Below are 22,238 nucleotides of genomic sequence, written 5' to 3'. Positions count from 1 at the left end.
ATCTAGTCCAACTCCCCTACCAAAGCAGGATTGCCCAGAGCACGTTACTCAGGACTGCATCCAGGCGGGTCTTGAAGATCTCCAGAGAAGGGGACTCCACAACCTCCCTGGGCAGCCTGTTCCAGGGCTCTGTCACCCTCACCGTGAAGAAGTTTTTCCTCGTATTTGAGTAGAGCTTCCTATGTTCCAGCTTGTCGCCCCTCGTCCTGTCACTGGGAACCACTGAAAAGAGTCCGGCTCCATCCTCCCTCAAACCACCCTTCAGATACTTATAATCATTAACAAGGTCTCCCCTCAGCCTTCTCTTCTCTAGAGTAGAGTCCCAGCTCTCTCAGTCTTTCCTCATAAGGGAGACGCTCCAATCCCTTAATCATCTTTGTTGCCCTACACTGGACTCTTTCTTATGAATCTGAACCAAGCAATATCCATGCAGTTCTTTAGTTAGAGACAACAGATTCACACCTGAATATTGTTTAACTGCCCCCAAAAGTAGATTATCTTGCTTTTACTGCAGGGCAGCTGTAGCAGAAACTTTCTAAATTCAAAAGCTATTTTATTGTGAAATAATCTGTATCTAGTCTAAAATAGCTTAATTAATAGAACTAGCTACATAGTTAGAACAGTTTTAGAGATTAAGAAGCTATTCTTAGAAATACGCTTAGTAAGTAGATATGCAAATATGATGGTACTTCCCAAAGGCAGAAACAGCCTCCAAGCGTAAGTTTGCTTGAACAAACAAAGGGAAGTAAAATTTAGCCCACGAGATATCATTTTTCATAGAATCATAAAATGGTTTGGGTTGGAAGGACCTTAAAGATCATAAAGCTCCACCCCCCCTGCCATGGGCAGGGACACCTCCCACTAGAACAGGTTGCTCAAAGCCCCATCCAGCTTGGCCTTAAACACTTCCAGGGATGGAGCATCCACAGCTTCTCTGGGCAACCTGTTCCAGTGCCTCACCACCCTCGGAGTAAAGAATTTCTTCCTAATATCTAATCTAAATCTACCCTCTTACAGTTTAAACAATTACCCCTCCTCCTGTCACTACACTCCCTGACCAAGAGTCACTCCCCATCTCTCCTGTAGGCCCCCTTTAAGTACTGGAAGGCTGCTATAACGTCTCCCCGGAGTCTTCTCTTCTGCAGGCTGCACAACCCTAGCTCTCTCAGCCTGTCATCGAAGGAGAGGTGCTCCAGCCTCTGATCATCTTCATGGTCCTCCACTGGACCCATTCCAACAGGTCCATATTCTTCTTATGTTGTGGGCCCCAGAGCTGGGCACAGTACTCCAGGTGGGATCTCATCAGATTAGAGGTGCAGTCACCTCCCTCGACCTTCTGGCCACACTTCTTTTGATGCAGCCCAGGATGCCGTTGGCCTTCTGGGCTTTGAGTGCACATTGCCAGCTCACATTGAGCTCCTCATCAACCAACATCCCTGAAGTCCTTCTCCTCAGAGGTGATCTCAAGCCACTCTCTGCCCTGCTTGTATTTGTGCTTGTGATTGACCCAACCTACAGGCAGGACCTTGCACTTGGCCTTGTTTAACTTCATGATGTTTGCACTGGCCCACCTCTCAAGCCTGTCCTGGTTCCTCTGGATGATACTCCTCCCCTCCAGTATGTCCCACACCACACAGCGTGGTGTTGGCAGCAAACTTGCTGAAAGTGCACTTAATCCCACTGTCCATGTCACTGACAAAGATGTTAAAGATGATGTGATGCAAGTTTAATACTTATCTCCTCTTCAAGCTGGAGTAAACCTCTTCCCTCCCCATCTCTCCAGGATCGGGAAGAATAGGGGCATTCAATTGGTACAGAAAAGATTTTGAAACTATTAATGAAAAAAAAAAAAAAAAAAGCACTGCTGATTCAGACAAAGTAATCACCAATACCAGGCAACAGTGCAAAAGCTTACCCATACACAAATTTCCTCGCTTCTAGGAAGATTTGATTTATCAGTTCTCTAGTTGGGGCAACAATAATACATTCTGGTTCTTGCTGCTCTTTAAAGCTACTGGCAGTTATGCCATCTCTCATCATGTGGGCCACAATTGGTAGAAGAAAAGCTGCCTAAAAATAAAAACCATCAGTATTTATACTGTGTAGTCTTACAAGTTTTCATCAATCACACTAACGCTGCGTATCAATCTTAAAGCTAGAATCATACAGCACACTATCAGCTTCAAGAAAATTAGACTGCAAAAGGATTGACCTGAACGCACTAAAGAACATTTAAGCTTCTTTATCTTTAAGAAGCATGAAAGTATCTCTCTGCATCTTAAGAGTCTAGTAACGCAGAAACAGAGTCATGCACTAGCTAACTTCTGGGTTCTTCAGGAAGTTCCACACATCATGCTGACACACATTGGTAGTTATGTACCCCAGGATCAAAACCTCTCCTTAACATTTACTTACAAGCTTTATATCACCATCAGTAGATGTGTAAGGTAACCATGTATCACCATTTTCCATACTACTACAATTGTAGATCGGTTTGCAACACAGCTGCACCAGCACCCTTATGTCGATGTAAGACTAGTTACCCCAAAAATAGAATTTGTACAGCAGTCCCAAAAGCATTCAGAATATTTATAGCATAAGCTTTGGACATTTTCTCCTCTGCAAACAGAAGAGCTTTTTCAAAATAAGTAACTACTAAGCTAGACACAACAAAGCTAGAATTCCACGCTATACTGAATGGCAAAAAGCTATACTTAATATCCTCACACAGAGCTGTCAGTGGTTAGATTTGGTTACAATAGACAGTTTAACAGGTTGAGACAACTGTCAACTTGGATTCAGCTCTCAACACTGTTCCATGACTAATACTGAATCACCTAAAACTAAATCCATTGCAGAGACAAAACCAAAAAAACAGAAAAACACACAAACCAACACCAAAAACCACTACCAACACAAAACCCCACACAACACGGAAAGAAAACCCAACTTTGAACTGTTTTTTCTCATCAGCAGTTTCTATGACTGCCTATACCTCTGAACCTGTATGCGAAGCTTTGAAGACTGGCCTGCTGTATCAAGATACTAGGTGACAGAAGCTAAAGAGAAATTCAGCCCTAAAGTGCAACAACCCATCCATCATTCCTGTCTGTGGTTAATACTACAATTGCCATTGTAGTCAAACCATTAGAAAATAAGCTGTGAAGCATATGGCACTTGGAAGACTTGGGCATCCACCTAAAAGTTCATGGTCACAAACTTCCAGTATTATGAATGCTACACAAAATGCTTACAGTTTTTCCCGATCCTGTCTGGGCACATGCCATTAAATCCCGTCCTTCCAGTATAATAGGAATGCTGTACTTCTGTACTGGAGTAAGTTTACAGTATCCAGCTTTAGCAATGTTCATGTTTAAAGTCTGACAAAGGTTAGCTTGTTCAAAAGACTGTAAGAAAAAGATATTAACAGGGCATAACCACAGAAGTTGAATTTTAAAAACTGAGATGCTTATCATAGGATACAGACATCCAAACACTAAAAAGTATTAACTTTTGAGGGGGGGTCTCACCAGTCATCTAGACTGCCAAGGTTCCCACAGGTAAGAGTCCCAAAGGTTTCTTCAACCTGCTCAGGCCATTCAAGTAAAGTTTTCTATAGGACAGGAAAGGCCTTCAGATGGTGCTATTAGCTTTGAGAGAAAACTGCTCAGAAGCTACACATATGGGATTCAAGCAGGTAAACTTGCATCATGTCATGCTATGAAAACAAACTAAAATTCTTCAGTTTAACTTCATGTAGGCAATACACACTCAGTCTGTGCTAAAACTAATAAGGGAGCTAAAGCAACATCCCTATCCAGGACCAAAAGGCATCACAGGTGACAAAATCAGTTTAACTTCAGTGAGGAAACCTTTCAGAAGGTGGATGGGGAAGAAAACCTCTGCATCTTCTGTTTCAATACAGGTGCTACTAATCCTTCTGCCCTTCTTCATAATTCTCCCTAAAAATAGCTTCTTTTTTAAAAAAAAAAGAACCAAACACTAGCCACCTGATAAGCAGTAGAAGCAAAGTTGTGTATTACTTTTAAACAATAAACAGCAGCCCCAGAAAACAGAGCTAGGAATGTCTTCTAAAACACCTGTCTAAATGAAAACTATTCTGACAGGTGTTCAGTTACATTGTTGGAGATCCCCCAGTAACAGACTAGTCTTCCCAGAAACTGCTGCCAAAGACCTCTCTCTTGCAGAAAAATACCACTTTAGATCTGAAATTTAAGGACTGTGCCTCCTGTCCATCCAGTATTACTTTCTCTGGGCAATTTCTGTACTTTGTCAATGTCATTTTGAATTCAAATTTATATATTCCAAAAGGGCAGCATCTCCACAAAATTCAAAGTATTTATTAGTATTTTCATTAGAAGTAAATAATTATACATCCCATAAACCCTGAGATTAATGAGTTCACTAACCAGTAATGGTGCTGGAGGGTCAACTCCTGACACTTCAACAATGTTTTCATCGTATTTGTCAAAATTAATTCCTGTCTGATAATGTGCAAAGATGGCTTGTTCATCATCAGGTGGAGGAGGGGGCACATAAGTCACCTTTGGACCTGAAGAATACAACCATTCAAGTTCGTAAACAACATAAAGAAAACTTAAAAGAGCTTAAATAGGGAGTTGTTGAAGTTAAGTTCAGTGGGATGTCATTTGGACATATCTCCACCTTGCAGGAAGGCATAAAATTTCATAAATGAATTCTATTAGTACTTAGTTTTATATTACTAGACCTAAAATTCACTTAAAGTCAGACTTTTGCAATGCATTCCTGTCTCACATTTGCTTAAGGACCATACTTTTAAGAGAGGTACTTCACCACCATGCAAAAAACCAGTTCTACCACAAAAACTGATTACACAATAAATTACTCTAGTCAGTAACAATGTGTTTATTAATCCGCAAGGATAAAATTAATCTGTTCATGGCAGTATTATTTACTGTTCTGCATTCCTTAAGGAATAACCTCAGAGCTATAAAATTAATTATTTGATGCTCACTAGAAGGTTAGCAGTAGAAGCCATTTCACAGGAACCTCAAATGAGGAAGAATCAAGAACCAAAGTTATTCTAAGTAAGTCAGGAGTTCACTATTTGTCTTTTCGCATTTCAATAGCAAGACAAAGGCAAAATAAGGCTAAAGTCATTTGCAAAAAACACTGCAGGCAAGTAAATGTTCTAATACATTGCCCCAACTGACATTTTCAATACATGTCAGAAAGTCATTATTCATCATACATTTCAACTTGACCTCTGCACATATAGATCATTACATTCTATTTAGTAACTTGCACTTGGTAAAACACATCAAGCCTGTTTTTCAGAAACAGAATACCAGATGCTATAGCATCTGAAACTGAGAATCTGCTGTTCCTTCATGGTTTGCTTTAATGGCTATCATCATTTAGATGCCTACACTATTGCTATTTAAGTTCCCTTAACATTTGTGTCTCAAGTACATAAGCTTTACCGTTAGAAAGAAGAAACAGCCAGCAATAGAGGAATTCTACAGCGCTTCATTCCAGAAAGTTGGTTCATTCTCACCTAAATAAAGACTACTGTGCTGCCCAGTAATTTAGAGATAAATGAAGTTCAAACATAATGAGTTTAACAGTATTTGCTTGACAACTCATGTTACACAAACAGTTTTGATATGGTTATTTACCCATATCACTATCTTCTTTTTTACCCGATTACTTCCACCTGCTTTAAGTAAGAGAATGTTCCTTGAGTTAAAAGAAAATTAAAACTGGCATTGGCATGTTACTTGTGAAGAATCTACTTACCTTTTTCAGAACCTGTTTCTTCATTGCATTCATTGTGAGCTGCTGTTAAAGAAAGCATTCCAGATTAATTACTTTTAGGAATAAATAGCTCATTTGAGAGAAAACCTAAATAAGAACCTTAATGAAAAACAGAGGCACTTAGAAAACTCAAAAGTGGGTCCTGATATGGTTGGTAGGATGAGTGGAAATATTTAGGTAAGCAATGAAAGCTTAGTTACAAAAAGCCTAAAGACAAAGGCCCCATATTTGTGTTTTAAAAGGCAGAAAGAGAGGATGTCAGAGCTTAGCAGGACCTTGCAGTAACAGTATCAAGGAATTGAACCCAGCACCTTGCTGCGGACTTCACAAACCAGATCTGGTCCTTACTTGCCTTGTATTAGGTCTCTTATCAAATCAAATGCAATCATCCCAGATGCCATCACAAGACGTCTAGATAAAGCAAGTTGTATTTAAAGACAACCAAGAGGAACGATCCCTCCTAAATCCAGCACTTCCTTTGCAAGGGCAGATAAAGTTGTCTATATTCACTTAAGATGAATCATGAACTAAAAAAATGCGTCTGTAACAAGAAACTGAAGTGCCACAAAATGTCTGTTTTATAACCTAGTTTTGTTACCTCTTAAGTAAGGTTTTTCCTCTCAATTGTAATGAGAATTTCACACGTTTACTGTTACAGTAATTTGGTTTTAAGAATCATGCAACTTCTCCACAAAAACAGGAGATGCTTGTTTTATGCTATATAACCAACTACAATAACTAAAGAGCCATAGTCACAGAATCACATAGGGTTGGAAGGGACCTCTGGAGATCATCTAGTCCAACCCCCTGCCAAAGCGGGTCCACCTGGAGCAGGTTGCACAGGAACATATCCAGGCGGGTTTTGAATGTCTCCAGAGAAGAAGACTCCACCACCTCTCTGGGCAGTCTATTCCCATGCTCTGCCACCCTCAATGTAAAGAAGTTCCTCCTCATGTTTAGGTGGAACTTCTTATATTCAAGTTTGTGCCCATCTCCTCTTGTCCTATCCCTGGGCACCACTGAAAAAAGACCGGCCCCCTCCTCTTGACACACACCCTTTAAGTATTTATAAGCATTGATCAGATTCCCCTTCGGTCTTCTCTTCTCTAGACTAAAAAGACCCAAGTCCCTCAGCCTCTCCTCATAAGGAGATGCTCCAGGCCCCTCATCATCTTTGTAGCCCTCTGCTGTACCCTCTCCAGCAGTTGCCTGTCCTTCTTGAACTGGGGAGCCCAGAACTGGACGCAGTACTCCAGATGGGGCCTCACCAGGGCAGAGTAGAGGGACAGGATAACCTCTCTCGACCTGCTGGTCACACTCTTCCTGATGCACCCCAGGATGCCATTGGCCTTCTTGTCCACAAGGGCACATTGTTGGCTCATGGTCATCCTATTGTCCACCAGGACTCCTAGGTCTTTCTCATGAACCTAGTCATGAACCTCAGTGTCATCACAGAGTTAGGAGAGAATTTACATCAGAGCAGGAAACTATCCTACTCTTTCAACAGCCAGATGTTATCATAACCACTCCATAAAGCTCTGACCTTTACGCCCACATATCACGTGGGTGCTGCTTTCATTATTGCTTGAAAAACAAAGACATTTATTCTTAAGAGTGAGGAAGTACCACATGTTTTACATATGTAAAAACCATCTTAAGATTGAACTATTAACAGCAGCATTCCCAGAACCTGTTTTAAGTCCTTACTCTTACCATACGCAAAATAGGAAAAGCCTTAAACCTAACTGGTAGCCTCTAGCTACCCTATGCAGGAAACTCTCTTGCTGATTTCAAAGAGTAAAGAAAACCTTTAACATAAGGCCCCTCTGGAAAAGAAAGGTTAGAAATGTAAGTAAGGGACAAGACTGAGTGAAAAATAAAGACAACAAAACAAGCCATTAATAGGTTCTCTGTTCAAATGTGCAGAGCAAGCCATTCATGAAAATCATAACATGAGAACGACAACTTTAAGACCAGTACCACAGAAGAATAATCACCCTGCAATGCCTCCTTCATCCTCACTGCAGCAGTGCAAGCACAAAAGAATGGCATCAGAGCAGCACATTAATCCTATTGCTCATTCTCAACAAGATCAAATTATCTCAAATTATTAACTGGTATTTATACCAGTTGTAAAGAGGCAGCCAATAATGTGACTTGGATCAGGAATGCTTTATTCAGCAGCAATACTCTTAAGCAACTCTGCAGAACCACAGCTTCATTGAGATGGTGACAGAGAAAACAAGCAAAGACACAACATACAGAGTCTGTAATCACTTTTATGCAAAAATCTTAACTGTTTAAGAAAAGCCAGCACAGCCCTACCTTCCTTAACTACAAACCGTTAAGGGTTACACGAGCATTATTCAGAGGTGGGGCAGCACAACAGCCCAGCAGTGCTTGCTCTGTTCCTTTGCTAGATCCAGACAAATTCTCTTCCGGTGCACAAACTACTCTTTATGAAGAATTACCTTTCCACATGAACCTCTACACAGCCTAGTGCAACTGTCACCTACCAATACCCATAAAAGTCTTTATGTACTAATATTTTATACAATGGTCATGAAATGGTCACCTTGGACTTCCGAAGGGCGGACTTTGGCCTCTTCAGGAGCATGGCTGAAAGTGTCCCTTGGGAGACAGTCCTGAAGGGCAAAGGTGCCCAGGAAGGCTGGTCGTACTTCAAGAAGGCACTCTTAAAAGGGCAGGAAAGAGCCATACCCAAGTCCCAAAAATCAAGCAGGAAGGGAAGACGACCAGCCTGGCTAAATAGAGAGCTTTGGCTGGAGCTCAGGAACAAAAAGAAGGTTTATGATCTTTGGAAAAGGGGCCTGACAAGCGAGGAGAAATACCAGGAAGCGGTGAAGATATGCAGGGGGAAAATTAGAAGGGCCAAGGCTCAAGCTGAGCTCATCTTGGCCACTACAGTTAAGAACAACAAAAAGGGGGTTTTTTCGGTATGTAAAGAGTAAAAGGAAGATTAGGGATAATGTGGGCCCGCTGATGAATGACATGGGCACCCTAGTGGTGGAAGACACGGAGAAAGCAGAGTTGCTGAATGCCTTCTTTTCTTCAGTCTTCACTGCTAAGGCTGCCCCTCATGAGTCTCTGGCCTTGGAGGCAAGGGGGAAGCATATGGAGAGAGGAAGTTTTTCCTCCAGTAGAGGAGGATCAGGTTCGGGACCACTTGGCCAAACTGGACATTCGTAAGTCCATGGGCCCTGATGGGATACACCCACGAGTGCTGAGAGAGCTGGCAGATGTTATCGCTGGGCCACTCTCTATCATCTTTGAAAGGTCACGGAGAACAAGAGAGGTGCCTGAAGACTGGAGGAAGGCCAACATCACTTCAGTCTTCAAAAAGGGCAAGAAGGAGGACCCTGGGAACTACAGACCAGTTAGTCTCACCTCCGTCCCCGGGAAGGTAATGGAGAGACTCATTCTGGATGTCATCTCCAAACAAGTTGAAGAGCAGGGGGTTATTGGAAGTGGGCAACGTGGGTTTACCACGGGTAAATCATGTTTGACCAATCTGATTGCTTTCTATGATGCTATAGCTGGTTGGTTGGATGAGGGGAGGGCGGCAGAATGTCATCTACCTTGACTTCAGCAAGGCTTTTGACACTGTCTCCCATAACATCCTCATTGGAAAACTAAGGAAGTGTGGGCTGGATGAGGGAACAGTGAGGTGGACTGATAACTGGCTGTGTGACAGGACGCAAAGGGTAATGATTAATGGAGCAGGTTCAAGCTGGAGGCCTGTAACCAGTGGTGTGCCCCAGGGGTCAATACTTGGTCCAGTCCTGTTCAACATATTCATCAGTGACCTGGATGAGGGGACCAAATGTATCCTCAGCAAGTTTGCTTGATGATACCAAGTTGGGTGGGGTGGCTGACACCCCGGAGGGCCGTGCTGCCATCCAGCGAGACCTGGACAGGCTGGAGAGCTGGGCAAGGAAGAACCTCATGAGGTTCAACGAGGAAAAGTGTAGGATCCTGCACCTGGGGAAGAAGAATGTCAGGCACCAATACAGGTTAGGCGTGGACCTGCTGGAGCCAAGTTCCGAAGAGAAAGATCTGGGGGTCCTGGTAGACAGCAAAATGACAATGAGCAAGCAGTGTGCTCCTGTGGCCAGGAAGGCCAATGGAATCCTGGGCTGCATAGGGAAGAGTGTGGCCAGTAGGTCGAGGGAAGTCATTCTCCCCCTCCACTCTGCACTGGTGAGGCCACAACTGGAATATTGCATCCAGTTCTGGGCTCCCCAATTCAAGAGGGACAGGGAACTACTGGAAAGAGTCCAGCGAAGGGCAACAAAGATGATTCAAGGATTGGAGCATCTCCCTTATGAAGAAAGGCTGAGAGAGCTGGGACTCTTTAGTCTGGAGAAGAGAAGGCTGAGGGGAGACCTTATCAATGCTTATAAGTATCTGAAGGGTGGGTTGAAGGAGGAGGGAGCCAGACTCTTTTCAGTGGTTCCCAGTGACAGGACGAGGGGCAACGGGTACAAGTTGGAACATAGGAGGTTCCACTCAAATATGAGAAAGAATTTCTTCACGGTGAGGGTGACAGAGCCCTGGAACAGGCTGCCCAGGGAGGTTGTAGAGTCTCCTTCTTTGGAGATTTTCAAGACCCGCCTGGATGCAGTCCTGAGTAGCATTCTCTAGGCAATCCCGCTTCAGCAGGGGAGTTGGACTAGATGATCTCTATGGTCCCTTCCAACTCTAAAAAAATTCAGTGAAATTCAGTGAAAAAGTAAGGAATCCCGTGTTAAGGATGCAGTTATGTCCACTGTATTAGGTGAGTATTAGCATGCTGCCTCTATAAACACTTAAGTTCCTGAAAATCATTATTTGAACTAAAATTCTGAAAAACTTAATTTGAACCAAGTCAAATAGAGGCAAATCAATTGTTCTTCAGCTACTAAAGAGCAGTTCTGACAACGCATATACTAATCATTGTATCTTTTCTACAGTGAAAAATTCTTTTACCAGTATCACACAAAATGTTGTTACATTGAGATTACCAGCTGTCCACTATGCATTACACTAGTTCAATGGTATTCCTAATTTGAATTATGGAACTTTTGCAAGTGATAAATTACTATGCTGTAGGTATCACAACACATAGGTTACAAGTTACAGTAGCATCAGTGGCACAGGAAGATAGGACCATGAGGGAAAGATCCTCTGTAGACAGCAAAAAATCCAACATTAGAATAAAGTCATCAGAAAGACCTGGCCCTCAGAGCTACAAACCTTACTTGTCAGCCTGGACAAACCTAGAACACTGTTTCCCTTTATAGGGGGAGTGGAAAAGTCTACAGTGACTGTTTCAAAGCTGAGCAAGTTCCTAAAGATTTGCTTTGAATTTTGGGGCTAGCACATCTGCTTTACTGTGCATTAACTGACCCAGTAGCAGCAGGACCAAGAAAAAAAAATTACGGAAGACAACAGCTTTGAAAATCCAATTTCTAAAATTTATCCAAGTTACAAACATACCTTGCTTGCATGCCTGCACAAGACATCTAACATTTGCAGTAGGTTCTTAATTCAGACAGGGAGAGCAATCACAGTGATAGCGTTTAGCAAAGCTAAGAAGGTATTGCATTGCCACAAGTCAGCAATGAGGAAATCTGAAAGGTTCACCACCATACTAAAAAGTCTCACCTGCACGACCTCCAAATGCTCCTCTTCCTCTAAAGCCAAGAAAAGAACGAGACTGAGGCCTGCCTCTTTGCTCATCTTTGATACCTGTAAGTAACACAAAGTGCAGTGGATAGTGTGTTTAAAATTAGTATAATGAAATACTATGCCTAAAGCTAATACTGTTTACTCCCAAAACTCTACAGTGCAACAGCTCTAACAGATTCTTTATAACTCTAACCTATGCTGTATTATTCCCAATGATACTATTTCTCAAAGACACCATCCATGTTCCATAACCCAGCTGAAGACCAGAAGCTATTTCATAGCTTTCACCTTTATACTTGTAGTTCTCAGGGAGCAACCAAACCCAGAAAGAATGATCAAATGTATGTTGTTGTCACACAAACCTCGCAACATAAAAAACCAAAAACTTACTCTCACTTCGTCCAAAGCCACCAGGAAATCCTCTAAAACCTCTTTGTGTACTAGAATCTTCTATGTTCCTTTCTTGAAAACCTGAGTATAGTATAGCACACAATAACTTAGTTTGCCCAATTTGGCATGTGTGGGTCAAGTGTCTTATTTGGCAATTATTCTTCACAGTCCTTATTTTACAAATTCAGATTAAAAGTACAATAAAACAAAGTGATTCACCTAAACATATGAAAAAATGAAGAGAAATATTTTTTTGCCAAAAAGCATGACAAGAGGTCTACTGTTCTGTAGTATTGCTTCCTACAAGAAGTAAACCAAAACACTAAGTCTTAAAATATTTGGCTTTACAGGCATATGTGCTTTATAAACTACTAACTTCAACTCTCCAGTTACGATGCAGATCAGTTCAGTCCTCTGCTTCAGTCACAGGACAACTAACAGCATTTGTACCTTCTCAGTTTTCATAACCAGTACTGTGAAATCAGGTAGGATTGCAATTGCTGCCTCCTATGGAGCAAGGATTTGAAAACCTGCCTTTCAGATCTACCAATTTCTAATTTTTTTATTACTCAGAATTCTTATTCAGTTGCTTAAGACAGGCAGTGCCAAGTATTTAGTCTATTTTTACTTCTAACCCCCTCTTGACGGGAAGGGAGAGGAAGTAAACAGCTACAAGCGTAAACAAGGTATTTCTCATTTTAGATTGGACAGTTTTAGGTGTTGTCTAAGATCCAAGCAGTCGTCTTGTATCATCATTTGCTTCTTAGTCTTTATTCTTTAACTCAACACCTGTTTTATCATCTTGTAATGACAAAGAGCATCTTCTGCTAAATAAGACCAAGAAGGGTTGTTCAGCCTGGAGAGGCGAAGCCTCCGGGGAGAACTTACAGCAGCCTTCCAGTACTTAAAGGGGGCCTACAGAAGTGAGTGGAGTGACCTTGATCAGTGAGTGTAGCCCTAGGACGAGGGTGATCATTTCAAACTGAAAGAGGGTAGATTTAGGTTAGATATTAGGAAGAACTTCTTTACTGTGAGGGTGGTGAAGCACTGGAACAGGTTGCCCAGAGAAGCTGTGATGCTCCATCCCTGGAAGTGTTTAAGGCCAAGCTGGATGGGGCTTTGAGCAACCTGGTCTCGTGGGAGGCGTCCCTGCCCACGGCAGGGGGGTTGGAACTAGATGATCTTTAAGGTCCTTCCAACCCAAACCATTTTATGATTCTATGATGATTTCTCCTACCACAGCATCTGTAGCTTTTGTGTACAATTTCTTGAAAGAATAAACATAACTTCATGTGGCTCCACAGCTGTTCTGAAGGTCAGAACTTTTGCACCTTCCTTGTTTCATAACCAGTCCCACTTACAGCTATAGAACTATCTAGACAGATGCTCCATGATAGTAGCTTCCACTGTCCTACGTGTTTTTGATAGTACCTGGCAGAATCACATGTGGCACCAATGCCAAACTGCCAATTACTAACCCTTTCGATGTGCATTGCATAGAAGTGTGGTGCTCACCATCGTAAGGAGGAAGAGTAGAGAGATTAAATACTGCTTTATGCATAACTAAAGAAAGCTTTCAGGTCTTCCACAGAAGAGCACTGGTATACTCCCTCACATGGTGTATATATATGAATACAAATACTGCTTGTATACTGCCTTGTATACTACATTATGACTCAATGAAATTGTAAGAAAAATACCCCTCTCCAGGGAGAATGAAATCAAAGCAAGAAGTAAACAGAAAATTGATTTTAAATGTAGAGTCCTGCCTTCAGGCAAATATGGCGAGGTATTTTATGTTGTGCAGTCAAAAGTAAGGGGTGATACTGAGTGCCCATGTTATGTAGAAATACGGATTGATGTTACCCTCCAAGTCATAAAAACTCATTTGGCTCCAATACAACAAAACTGAGTATCTGAATAGGGAAAATTTCATGTATCAAATATCACTAGCCACTAGAATTACAGACATTTCCAGAAAGTTACCTCTGTTTCCAAAATTCCTTCCGCTACCAAATCTACGCACTGGTTGATACTGTCTGTTCAGACATTCATCAGCATCTATAATTAGAAAAAAGAATCAACTTAACATTCAATCCTATCTTTGACTTCAGCATAGGCTTTTGGTTTTGGGTGCGTTTGGGTTTTTTTGTTATTGTTTCAGTTTGTTGGGTTTTTTTTTCAAACTCAACAGTAAAATCACAGAATCATTCTGGCTGAAAGGGACCTTAAGTCTGTAGCCTACCTCCCACTCAACAAAAAGCACCACATGACGAAGGTGTCCTTTTATAAGACAAAGAAAATGAATTAAAATTACAAAGCTTAGGACAGTTGTTAACTACCATTTTCTATAAGGAATTGCACCACTCAGCAACAGTACTGCTACCAACACAGTAAAATCTGAGTTTCCAGAATCTGCTCAGATACCAGTTGCAAGGTCCTCTATTCTAAATGCCTTGTTCAAAAGGAAGGCTTAATCATGCCCAAAACTACAAACTTTAACCATGCAATCCTACCTCTACTCCCAGAATGCTCTCCAAAATGATCCTGCATATGCTGACTTCTGTTAGGTTTTTCAACAGCACCTGGAAAACAAGAAAGTAAGGCTTTTGACACCATCTCCTATAACATCCTCATACACAAACCAATGAAATACTGCCTATGTAATTGGACAGTGAGGAGGACTGAAAGCAGGCTGAACCACTGAGCTCTACGGGTTGTGATCAGCAGCACAAGCTCCACCTGGAGGCCATTCACTAGCAGAGTACTCCACTGTTTGATACCAAGGCCAACAGTTTACCATCCTCATTTATGGCCCAGATGATGGGACAGAATGTGTCCTCAGCAAGTTTGCAGACACACAAGTCCGGGACATAATACAGGGCTGTGCTTCATCCAGAGGAAACTCAAAACATGCTAGAGACATGGACAGGCAGGAACCTTGAAGTTCAAGAAAGAGAAACACAAAAATCTTGCACCTGGGGAGGAATAACTCCATGCACCTGTACACACTGCTGCCAGCCAGCTGGAAAGCATCTTTGCAGAGAAAAATCTGAGGTCTCCATTGGATAGTAAATTGAACATAAGTCAGCGATGTGCCCTTGCAGTGAAGGCCATCAACCTTCTGGGCTACACTAGGAAGACTGTTGCCAGCAGGTGGGGTCAAGTGGTCCTTCCCTACTGATGATGCCCTACCTACACTGCTGCATTCAGTTGTAGGCTGCCCAGTACAAAACCGACACTGACATACTGGAGTGAGTCCATCAAGGGACCACAGAGATAATGGACAGACTGTTGCGTCTGTCATACACAGAGTGGCTGAGAGCTAGAACTGCTGCGCCTGGAAGCAAGAAGGCTCGAAGGATCTTACATCGTAACAAAAGTGAGCAAAGACAACATATTCTTTTCACTGCTACCCAAAAAGAGGACAAGAGGCAACGGGCACAAATTGAAATACAGGAAAATCCATTTTAACGTAAGGAAAATCTTTTTACTCAGAGCAGTTAAACACTAGACAAATTGCCCAAACAGCTTGGACAGTCTCCATCCCTGGAGAAATTCAAAACTCAGCTGGATGAGGTCCTGAGCAACCTGCTACAGTTTACTCTATGCAAGGATTTGGACCAGCAAATCTTCAGAGTTGCTTTCCAACCTAAGTGATTCTATAAAAGTAATTCTGCAGTATCAAAGTCAAGATCAGGGTACATCAGCAACCACCACAAAAATATGAATTCTGAAATCAAAATGTAAAAGTCTACAAAATTCCATGATGTGCAAGTATATGGCACATCATGGAAAATGACTGTTAGTGGTTTCCTTCCACATTAAAACTGCTTAACATAACAGCATGGCTACCCCTGAAAAAAACTAGGCACTGGTACATTCCACAACAAGACAAACACATTAGTTAAAGAAGAGACCTGCATACAAGAGCTTGTCATAAAGAAAACAAGATGACAGATGATGTTTGGTACATATACCAAGTCACTCAATTAGGAAACTTTGTTCATACAACACTAAACAAAGTGTTAAACTACTGCTTTTGTAGTCTGAACAGTGTTCAGAGTTCCTGCTCACTTGGAAGATTTAAGTGAGTAGTTTGTGGCAAAGCCAATATAAAAGATTCCGAGATTCATGTTTATACATAACAAGAAACAAAGAAAAACACTTTACCAATTACTTAAATTGGTATTTTTATGGTTTACCACAACAGACTGGCTTCCATTGGCAGTCTATTTGCCTCTAAAGAGGTGAGGGAACTCTCTTTCCTTTACTCGCCATCAAGGCGATTCTTACTCCATCACTCCTCTTCCACTGAGATTTCCACACTTTAAGCACACCAAGTTAATACAATATTCAAAGTTTGATCATGTGCCAACAAAATACTTCACGAGGAAAGCATCTGCTTTAATAAGTTCTTTCACCACTCTGCCCCTCTGTGTTCGCTGGCTCTACTAATAAAAGATGCTGGACTTACAGACAGCAAACAGGACAGAACTAATAAGCATTCTTTAGTCAAGTCTGCTATGCTTAGTACCTTCACCAAATGAACTTTAGAATGCACTGTTACTTGCCGACCAACCCATTATGTCTGGTAAAAGTATATCAACTTTTGCAATTATTCACCTACTATGCAAATTACTCATGTGACTCATGTCTATATAGGTTTTCCCTGTAACTAGTCTTACAAGGAATCTAGAAATACCAAATGCTAGTGTTTAATTCATCGCTGTATTATTTAACACTCTAAATTTACTAATTTTCAAGTAGTATTTGATAGATTAAGAGGATTATAATAAATCCTCAGCTCCAATTCACTGGAATTAAAATCAAGCGTTGCATAAGCTTATCCCTAAAAAACAGCTCCTAGATCCACTGATTTCCTCATCACGTGCATTCACGTACATTTTTCCACTGTACATGGGGATTTAAAATCCCAATTTTAATCCATTCCAGAGATACCCACCCCCAAATCCTGTACATACTCAACAAATGTCATTTTAGCAAGACTTTTAATTGTTTTCCCTTTGTTTTAGGTTTATGGGTTTGGGTTTTTTTGTGGGTGGTTTGCTTTTATTTGTAAGCACCAAAGGAATATGAAACAGGAAATAAAAAACTTCCTTGAGAATTGAAAATTCAGAACAGTCAGCTTGTAAATAAAGTTTTGTTTTCATCAAGAAGCAATACAAAGAACAAATTCATTTAAGTCAAAGTGAAGCTTTATAAAAAAATAATTTGCAAGTATGCGATATTACTTTTAGCTTATCCTCATTGCGCATTTACACAAAAGTACGACCAGTAGATATTGTTTCAAGGAGGGGAAAAAAAAAAAAAAAATCAAAAGTCAAGTTTAGTCTGCATACTTTAACTCATGCTATTTAGTGTCATACAAGTGGGCTATAACACTAACAATACACTTCTAAAGTATACGGAGCCTAGAAGTGCATTGCATACAAGAGAGCAGCTCATGAGAGTTGAATGTGTAAGTCAGCTAAAGCACAATCTGTTCATAAATCAGAAGTTTTGCAAGGGAAAAAAGAAAAAAAGCCCATACAACCTTTTCTGAAAGAAAGAAAAAAAAAAAGAAAAAAAAAGACACCTTTTTCTATCATGTTGTTGGGAAAGAATCCCTAATACTGGTAAACCCTGTTGAACAAGCTCAAAACAAGACACAAAATGCACCACCTCTGGCCTTCCCAAACAACTTCGGTTAAGTCTTCATTTAAACAGCAATAAGGTTTGCTCTTATCTAGCATAACTAAGCAACCTCAGTATTATGACTTATGCTTGAAATCATTGGCAGAGTTCCCTATCAACTAAGAAGAATGAGAAATATTGTGTTAAGTCAAAACAGACACTTTGAAATCGCTCACACTGATCTAAAATGGCATAATATACCTAGCTCAGGAAAGGAATAAATGGTTAGTGATGACAGTGAAAGCATGACCTTCAGCAGGAAAGCCCTCCCTGCCATGAGCTCAGTACAAAAGGCACAAATCAGAGAATACTTATTTTTGGAATATGTAGTGGAAAAGTTAGCACTCAGAGCTGACAGTCACAGTTGGAACAAATGAAACACAGAGCTCCAAGACTCACTTCCACCTAAGTTGCAATTCAAGTTCTCAACACAGGCACTGCCTTTCCTATTTGTTCTGTCAAGCCATTACTGAAGCTTGCAACCTGGAGACTTCATAAAACATTTCTGCTGTACTGGGATAAATGCAAAGCCTGGGCTCAGAATTTTCAACTTCCTGTAACTGTGCAAATTCAGAAGAATTCAGGAAGTGCCAATGATAGCTTCTTCCTACTTTCCAAATTTCCCAACATCTTGGGGACACAGAATTGGAGAAACTAAGTCTGCCTTTCAGTTACACTCTAAAAGGCAGGGGAGATTTACCTCAGCAATAAACATACTGCCATGTTCTAACTGCTCATAAACACATGAGCAGTTATACATATGGAGAACCTGTCCTGTAAGGAAAGGCTGAGGAAGTTAGATCTTTTCTCCCTGGAGAAGGCTCAGGGTGGACCTGATCACAGCACTCCACACAGCACTTTAAGAGCATCTACAAAGAGGACAGGAGCATTCTCTTCACAAAAAGCCACATGTAGAAGACAAAGGCAACTGGAACAACCTTCTCAAGGAATATGGTGGAGTCCCCATCACTGGAGATTTTCCAGATGGGATTGAACAGGGTGCTAGATAATATCATCTAGGCTTCCTCTACCACAACAGGTTGTACCAGATGATCTTTCAAGGTCCCTTCCAGCCTGGGCTGTTCTATGATTCTATAGTTATCAATTTAATTTGTGCTAATCACAATTTGTTAAAATAATGTTTAGGTTGTTCTACCACAGTTGTACCAACTAAATGATATATTCAAAATTTTTACCTCAGACTGAATTTCTCTAAACGTAAAACATCCTCAAACAGTCTTAAAGACCATTCCTAAATTCAGAGACTATAGCAAGAACACCCCAACTGCCTTAATCGCACATACTATTAGTTCTAAGCAGAAACTGTTTCCTTATCTGACTATTGTAGAGTCACACAAAGTAAACGCTGGGGCAAACTACTTTCAGCAGCAACCCTGGCTTGACATATTTAAAACTTCTATATCTAAACTTCTTCTATCTAAAACTTTTGATCAATCTTATAAAGGCATCATCTCCATTAGAATCATAGAATCATCCAGGTTGGAAGAGACCCTTGGGATCATCGAGTCCAACCATCTACCCTACTCGACAAAGTTCTCCCCTATATCGTATCCCCCAACACCACATCTAAACGTCTCTTAAACACATCCAGGGATGGTGACTCAACCACCTCCCTGGGCAGCCGATTCCAATGCCCGACCACTCTTTTTGTGAAAAATTCTTTCCTAATGTTCAGTCTAAACCTACCCTGCTGGAGCTTGAAGCCATTCCCTCTTGTTCTGTCATTAATTACCTGTGTGAAGAGACCAGCACCAACCCCTCTACAGTGTCCTTTCAAGTAGCTGTAGAGAGTGATGAGGTCTCCCCTCAGCCTCCTCTTCCTCATACTAAACAGTCCCAGCTCCTTCAACCACTCTTCATAAGATTTATTCTCCAGGCCCTTCACCAGCTTCGTTGCCCTCCTCTGCACTCGCTCCAGCACCTCGACATCTCTCTTGTATTGAGGTGCCCAAAACTGGACACAATACTCGAGGTGTGGTCTCACCAGTGCTGAGTACAGGGGCACAATCACCTCCCTACTTCTGCTGGTCACACTATTTCTAATACAAGCCAGGATGCCGTCGGCTTTCTTGGCCACCTGGGCACACTGACGGCTCATATTCAGCCGCTTGTCAATTAGAACCCCCAGGTCTCTTTCTTCCAGGCAGCTTTCCAGCCACACTTCCCCAAGCCTGTAGCAATGCACGGGGTTGTTGTGGCCCAAGTGCAGAACCTGGCACTTACCCTTGTTGAAACTCATGCCATTGATTTTGGCCCAATGATCCAATCTATCTAGGTCTCTCTGTAGAGCTTCCCTATCCTCCTGGGAATCAACACTCCTGCTTAACTTGGTGTCATCTGCGAACTTGCTGATGATACACCCTATGTCCTTGTCGAGATCATCAATAAAGACATTAAACAGAAATGGTCCTAACACTGAGCCCTGAGGCACACCACTTGTGACCGGCCACCAGCTGGATTTAAATCCATTGAGCACCACTCTTTGGGACCTTCCAGTCAGCCATTGCTTGACCCAGTGGATCATATGCTCATCCAGGCCGTGTGAAGCCAGTTTTTCCACAAGAATTGTATGGGGGACAGTATTGAACGCTTTTCGAAAGTCCAGGTATACAATATCAACAGCCTTTCCCTCATCCAATAATCTGGTTATCTTGTCATAGAAGGAGATCAGGTTTGTCTGGCAGGACCTGCCTTCTATAAACCCATGCTGACTAGGCCTGATCCCCTGGTTGCCCGTTATGTGGGTTTTGATGGCACTCAAGATGACCTGCTCCATGACCTTCCCTGGTATTGAGGTTAGACTGACAGGTCTATAGTTTCCTGGATCCTCCTTTTTGCCTTTCTTGTAGACGGGTGTTACATTTGCCACCCTCCAGTCCATTGGGACCTCCCCAGTTAGCCATGACTTCCTGTAAATGATGGAAAGCGGTTTGGCGAGCACGTCTGCCAACTCTTTCAGTGCTCTTGGGTGTAACCCATCCGGTCCCATAGACTTGTGTGCATCCAAACGGCGTAGCAGGTCACTGATCTCTTCCTCTTTAATCGTGATGCCCTCATTCTGCTTCCCCTCCCTGTCTCCTAGCTCATGAGGCTGGGTGTCCAGGGAACAGCTAGTTCCACTGCTAAAGACTGATGCGAAGTAGGCATTGAGCACCTCAGCCTTTTCCTCGCCCTTGGTGATTATGTTTCCCTCTGCATCCAATAAAGGAGGGAGATTTTCCCTAATCCTCCTTTTGTTGTTAATGAATTTATAGAAACATTTTTTATTATCCTTAACAGCTGTAGCTAGGTTGAGCTCTAGCTGCGCTTTGGCTCTCCTAATTTTCTCCCTGCATAGCTTCACTACCTCTTTATAGTTTTCGTGAGAGGCCTGCCCCCTCTTCCAAAGGTTGTAGACTCTCCTTTTGTTTTTGAGATCCAGCAAGAGATCCCTATTTAGCCAGGCTGGCCTCCTACCCCGCCTACTTGTTTTTCGACACATGGGGACAGCCTGATCCTGTGCTTTTAAGACTTCTTTCTTGAAGTATGTCCATCCTTCCTGCACTCCCGTATCCTTAAGGGCATCCTCCCAAGGGATTTTGTCTAGCAGTCTTCTGAACAGGTCAAAGTTTGCCCTCCAGAAGTCTAAGGTGGCAGTTTTGGTAACCCTTCTCCTTGTTTCTCCAAGGATAGAGAACTCAATCATCTCATGATCACTGTGCCCTAGACAGCCTCCAACCTTTACTTCCCCCACAAGTTCTTCCCTGTTCACAAGGAGGAGGTCTAGGAGGGCACTTTCCCTGGTCGGCTCACTTACCAACTGCATGACGAAGTTATCCTCCACACATTCCAGGAACCTCCTGGATTGTTCCCTGTCTGCCGTGTTGTATTCCCAGCAGATATCGGGGAGGTTAAAGTCCCCCACAAGAACAACGGCAAACAACTGTGATATTTCTCCCAGTTGCTTATAGAAGGCTTCATCCACCTCACTGCTTTGGTTGGGAGGTCTATAGCAGACTCCCACAGCGATATCACCTTTATTTGCCCTTATCCTAATCCAAACACTCTCGACCCTGTTATCACTATACTTAATTTCTGAGCTCTCATAGCATTCACTAACATACACAGCCACTCTGCCACCTCTCCTTTCCTGTCTATCCCTCCTGAAGAGCTTGTAGCCTTCGATTGTGGCACTCCAGTCATGTGAGGCATCCCACCACGTTTCTATGACAGCCACTATGTCATAGTTTTCCTGGTGCATCATGGCTTCAAGCTCCCCGTTTGTTGTTCATACTGCGTGCATTGGTATAGATGCACTTCAGACGATCTAATGGTTTCAACATCTTTTTGTGAGTGTGGGCCCCATTTCCTACCAGGCCCCTCTCAGGTGTTTCCATAATTTCTAGGTGTCTATCACTTCTCTGAAATGAACTGGTAGAGTAAGAGTCCTTGCTAGTCCACCATCCCTCAAGCCCTGGCGTGTTTCCCTTGAGTTTAGTCCTAACAGGCCCAGTTATCTCCCCCTCCCCCCTCATATCTAGTTTAAAGCCCTGTTAACGAGTCCTGCTAATTCCTGTCCCAGAATTCTTTTCCCCCTCTGGGACAGGCACATCCCACCTGCCACCAGCATGCCAGGTGTC

At 42.2% G+C, this 22,238-nt stretch overlaps 1 protein-coding gene across 1 annotated transcript in view; it reads right to left on the bottom strand.

Moving 5' to 3' along the window:
* DDX4 (DEAD-box helicase 4) overlaps positions 1–22,238 on the bottom strand; it is a 46,114-nt gene that overhangs the window by 8,969 nt on the left and 14,907 nt on the right. Inside the window, exons 5-12 of the mRNA XM_074166321.1 lie at positions 14,418–14,486; positions 13,888–13,962; positions 11,902–11,982; positions 11,488–11,571; positions 5,803–5,844; positions 4,431–4,573; positions 3,255–3,407; positions 1,916–2,070 (exon numbers count right to left, since the gene is read on the bottom strand). Of these exons, the coding sequence (XP_074022422.1) occupies positions 1,916–2,070; positions 3,255–3,407; positions 4,431–4,573; positions 5,803–5,844; positions 11,488–11,571; positions 11,902–11,982; positions 13,888–13,962; positions 14,418–14,486 (802 nt within the window). The remainder of the gene's footprint in view (positions 1–1,915; positions 2,071–3,254; positions 3,408–4,430; positions 4,574–5,802; positions 5,845–11,487; positions 11,572–11,901; positions 11,983–13,887; positions 13,963–14,417; positions 14,487–22,238) is intronic.

Source organism: Numenius arquata, chromosome Z, assembly GCF_964106895.1.
Source record: "Numenius arquata chromosome Z, bNumArq3.hap1.1, whole genome shotgun sequence".
NCBI classification, from domain to species: Eukaryota; Metazoa; Chordata; class Aves; order Charadriiformes; family Scolopacidae; genus Numenius; species Numenius arquata.
This window is presented reverse-complemented; position numbering and strand designations above follow the sequence as displayed.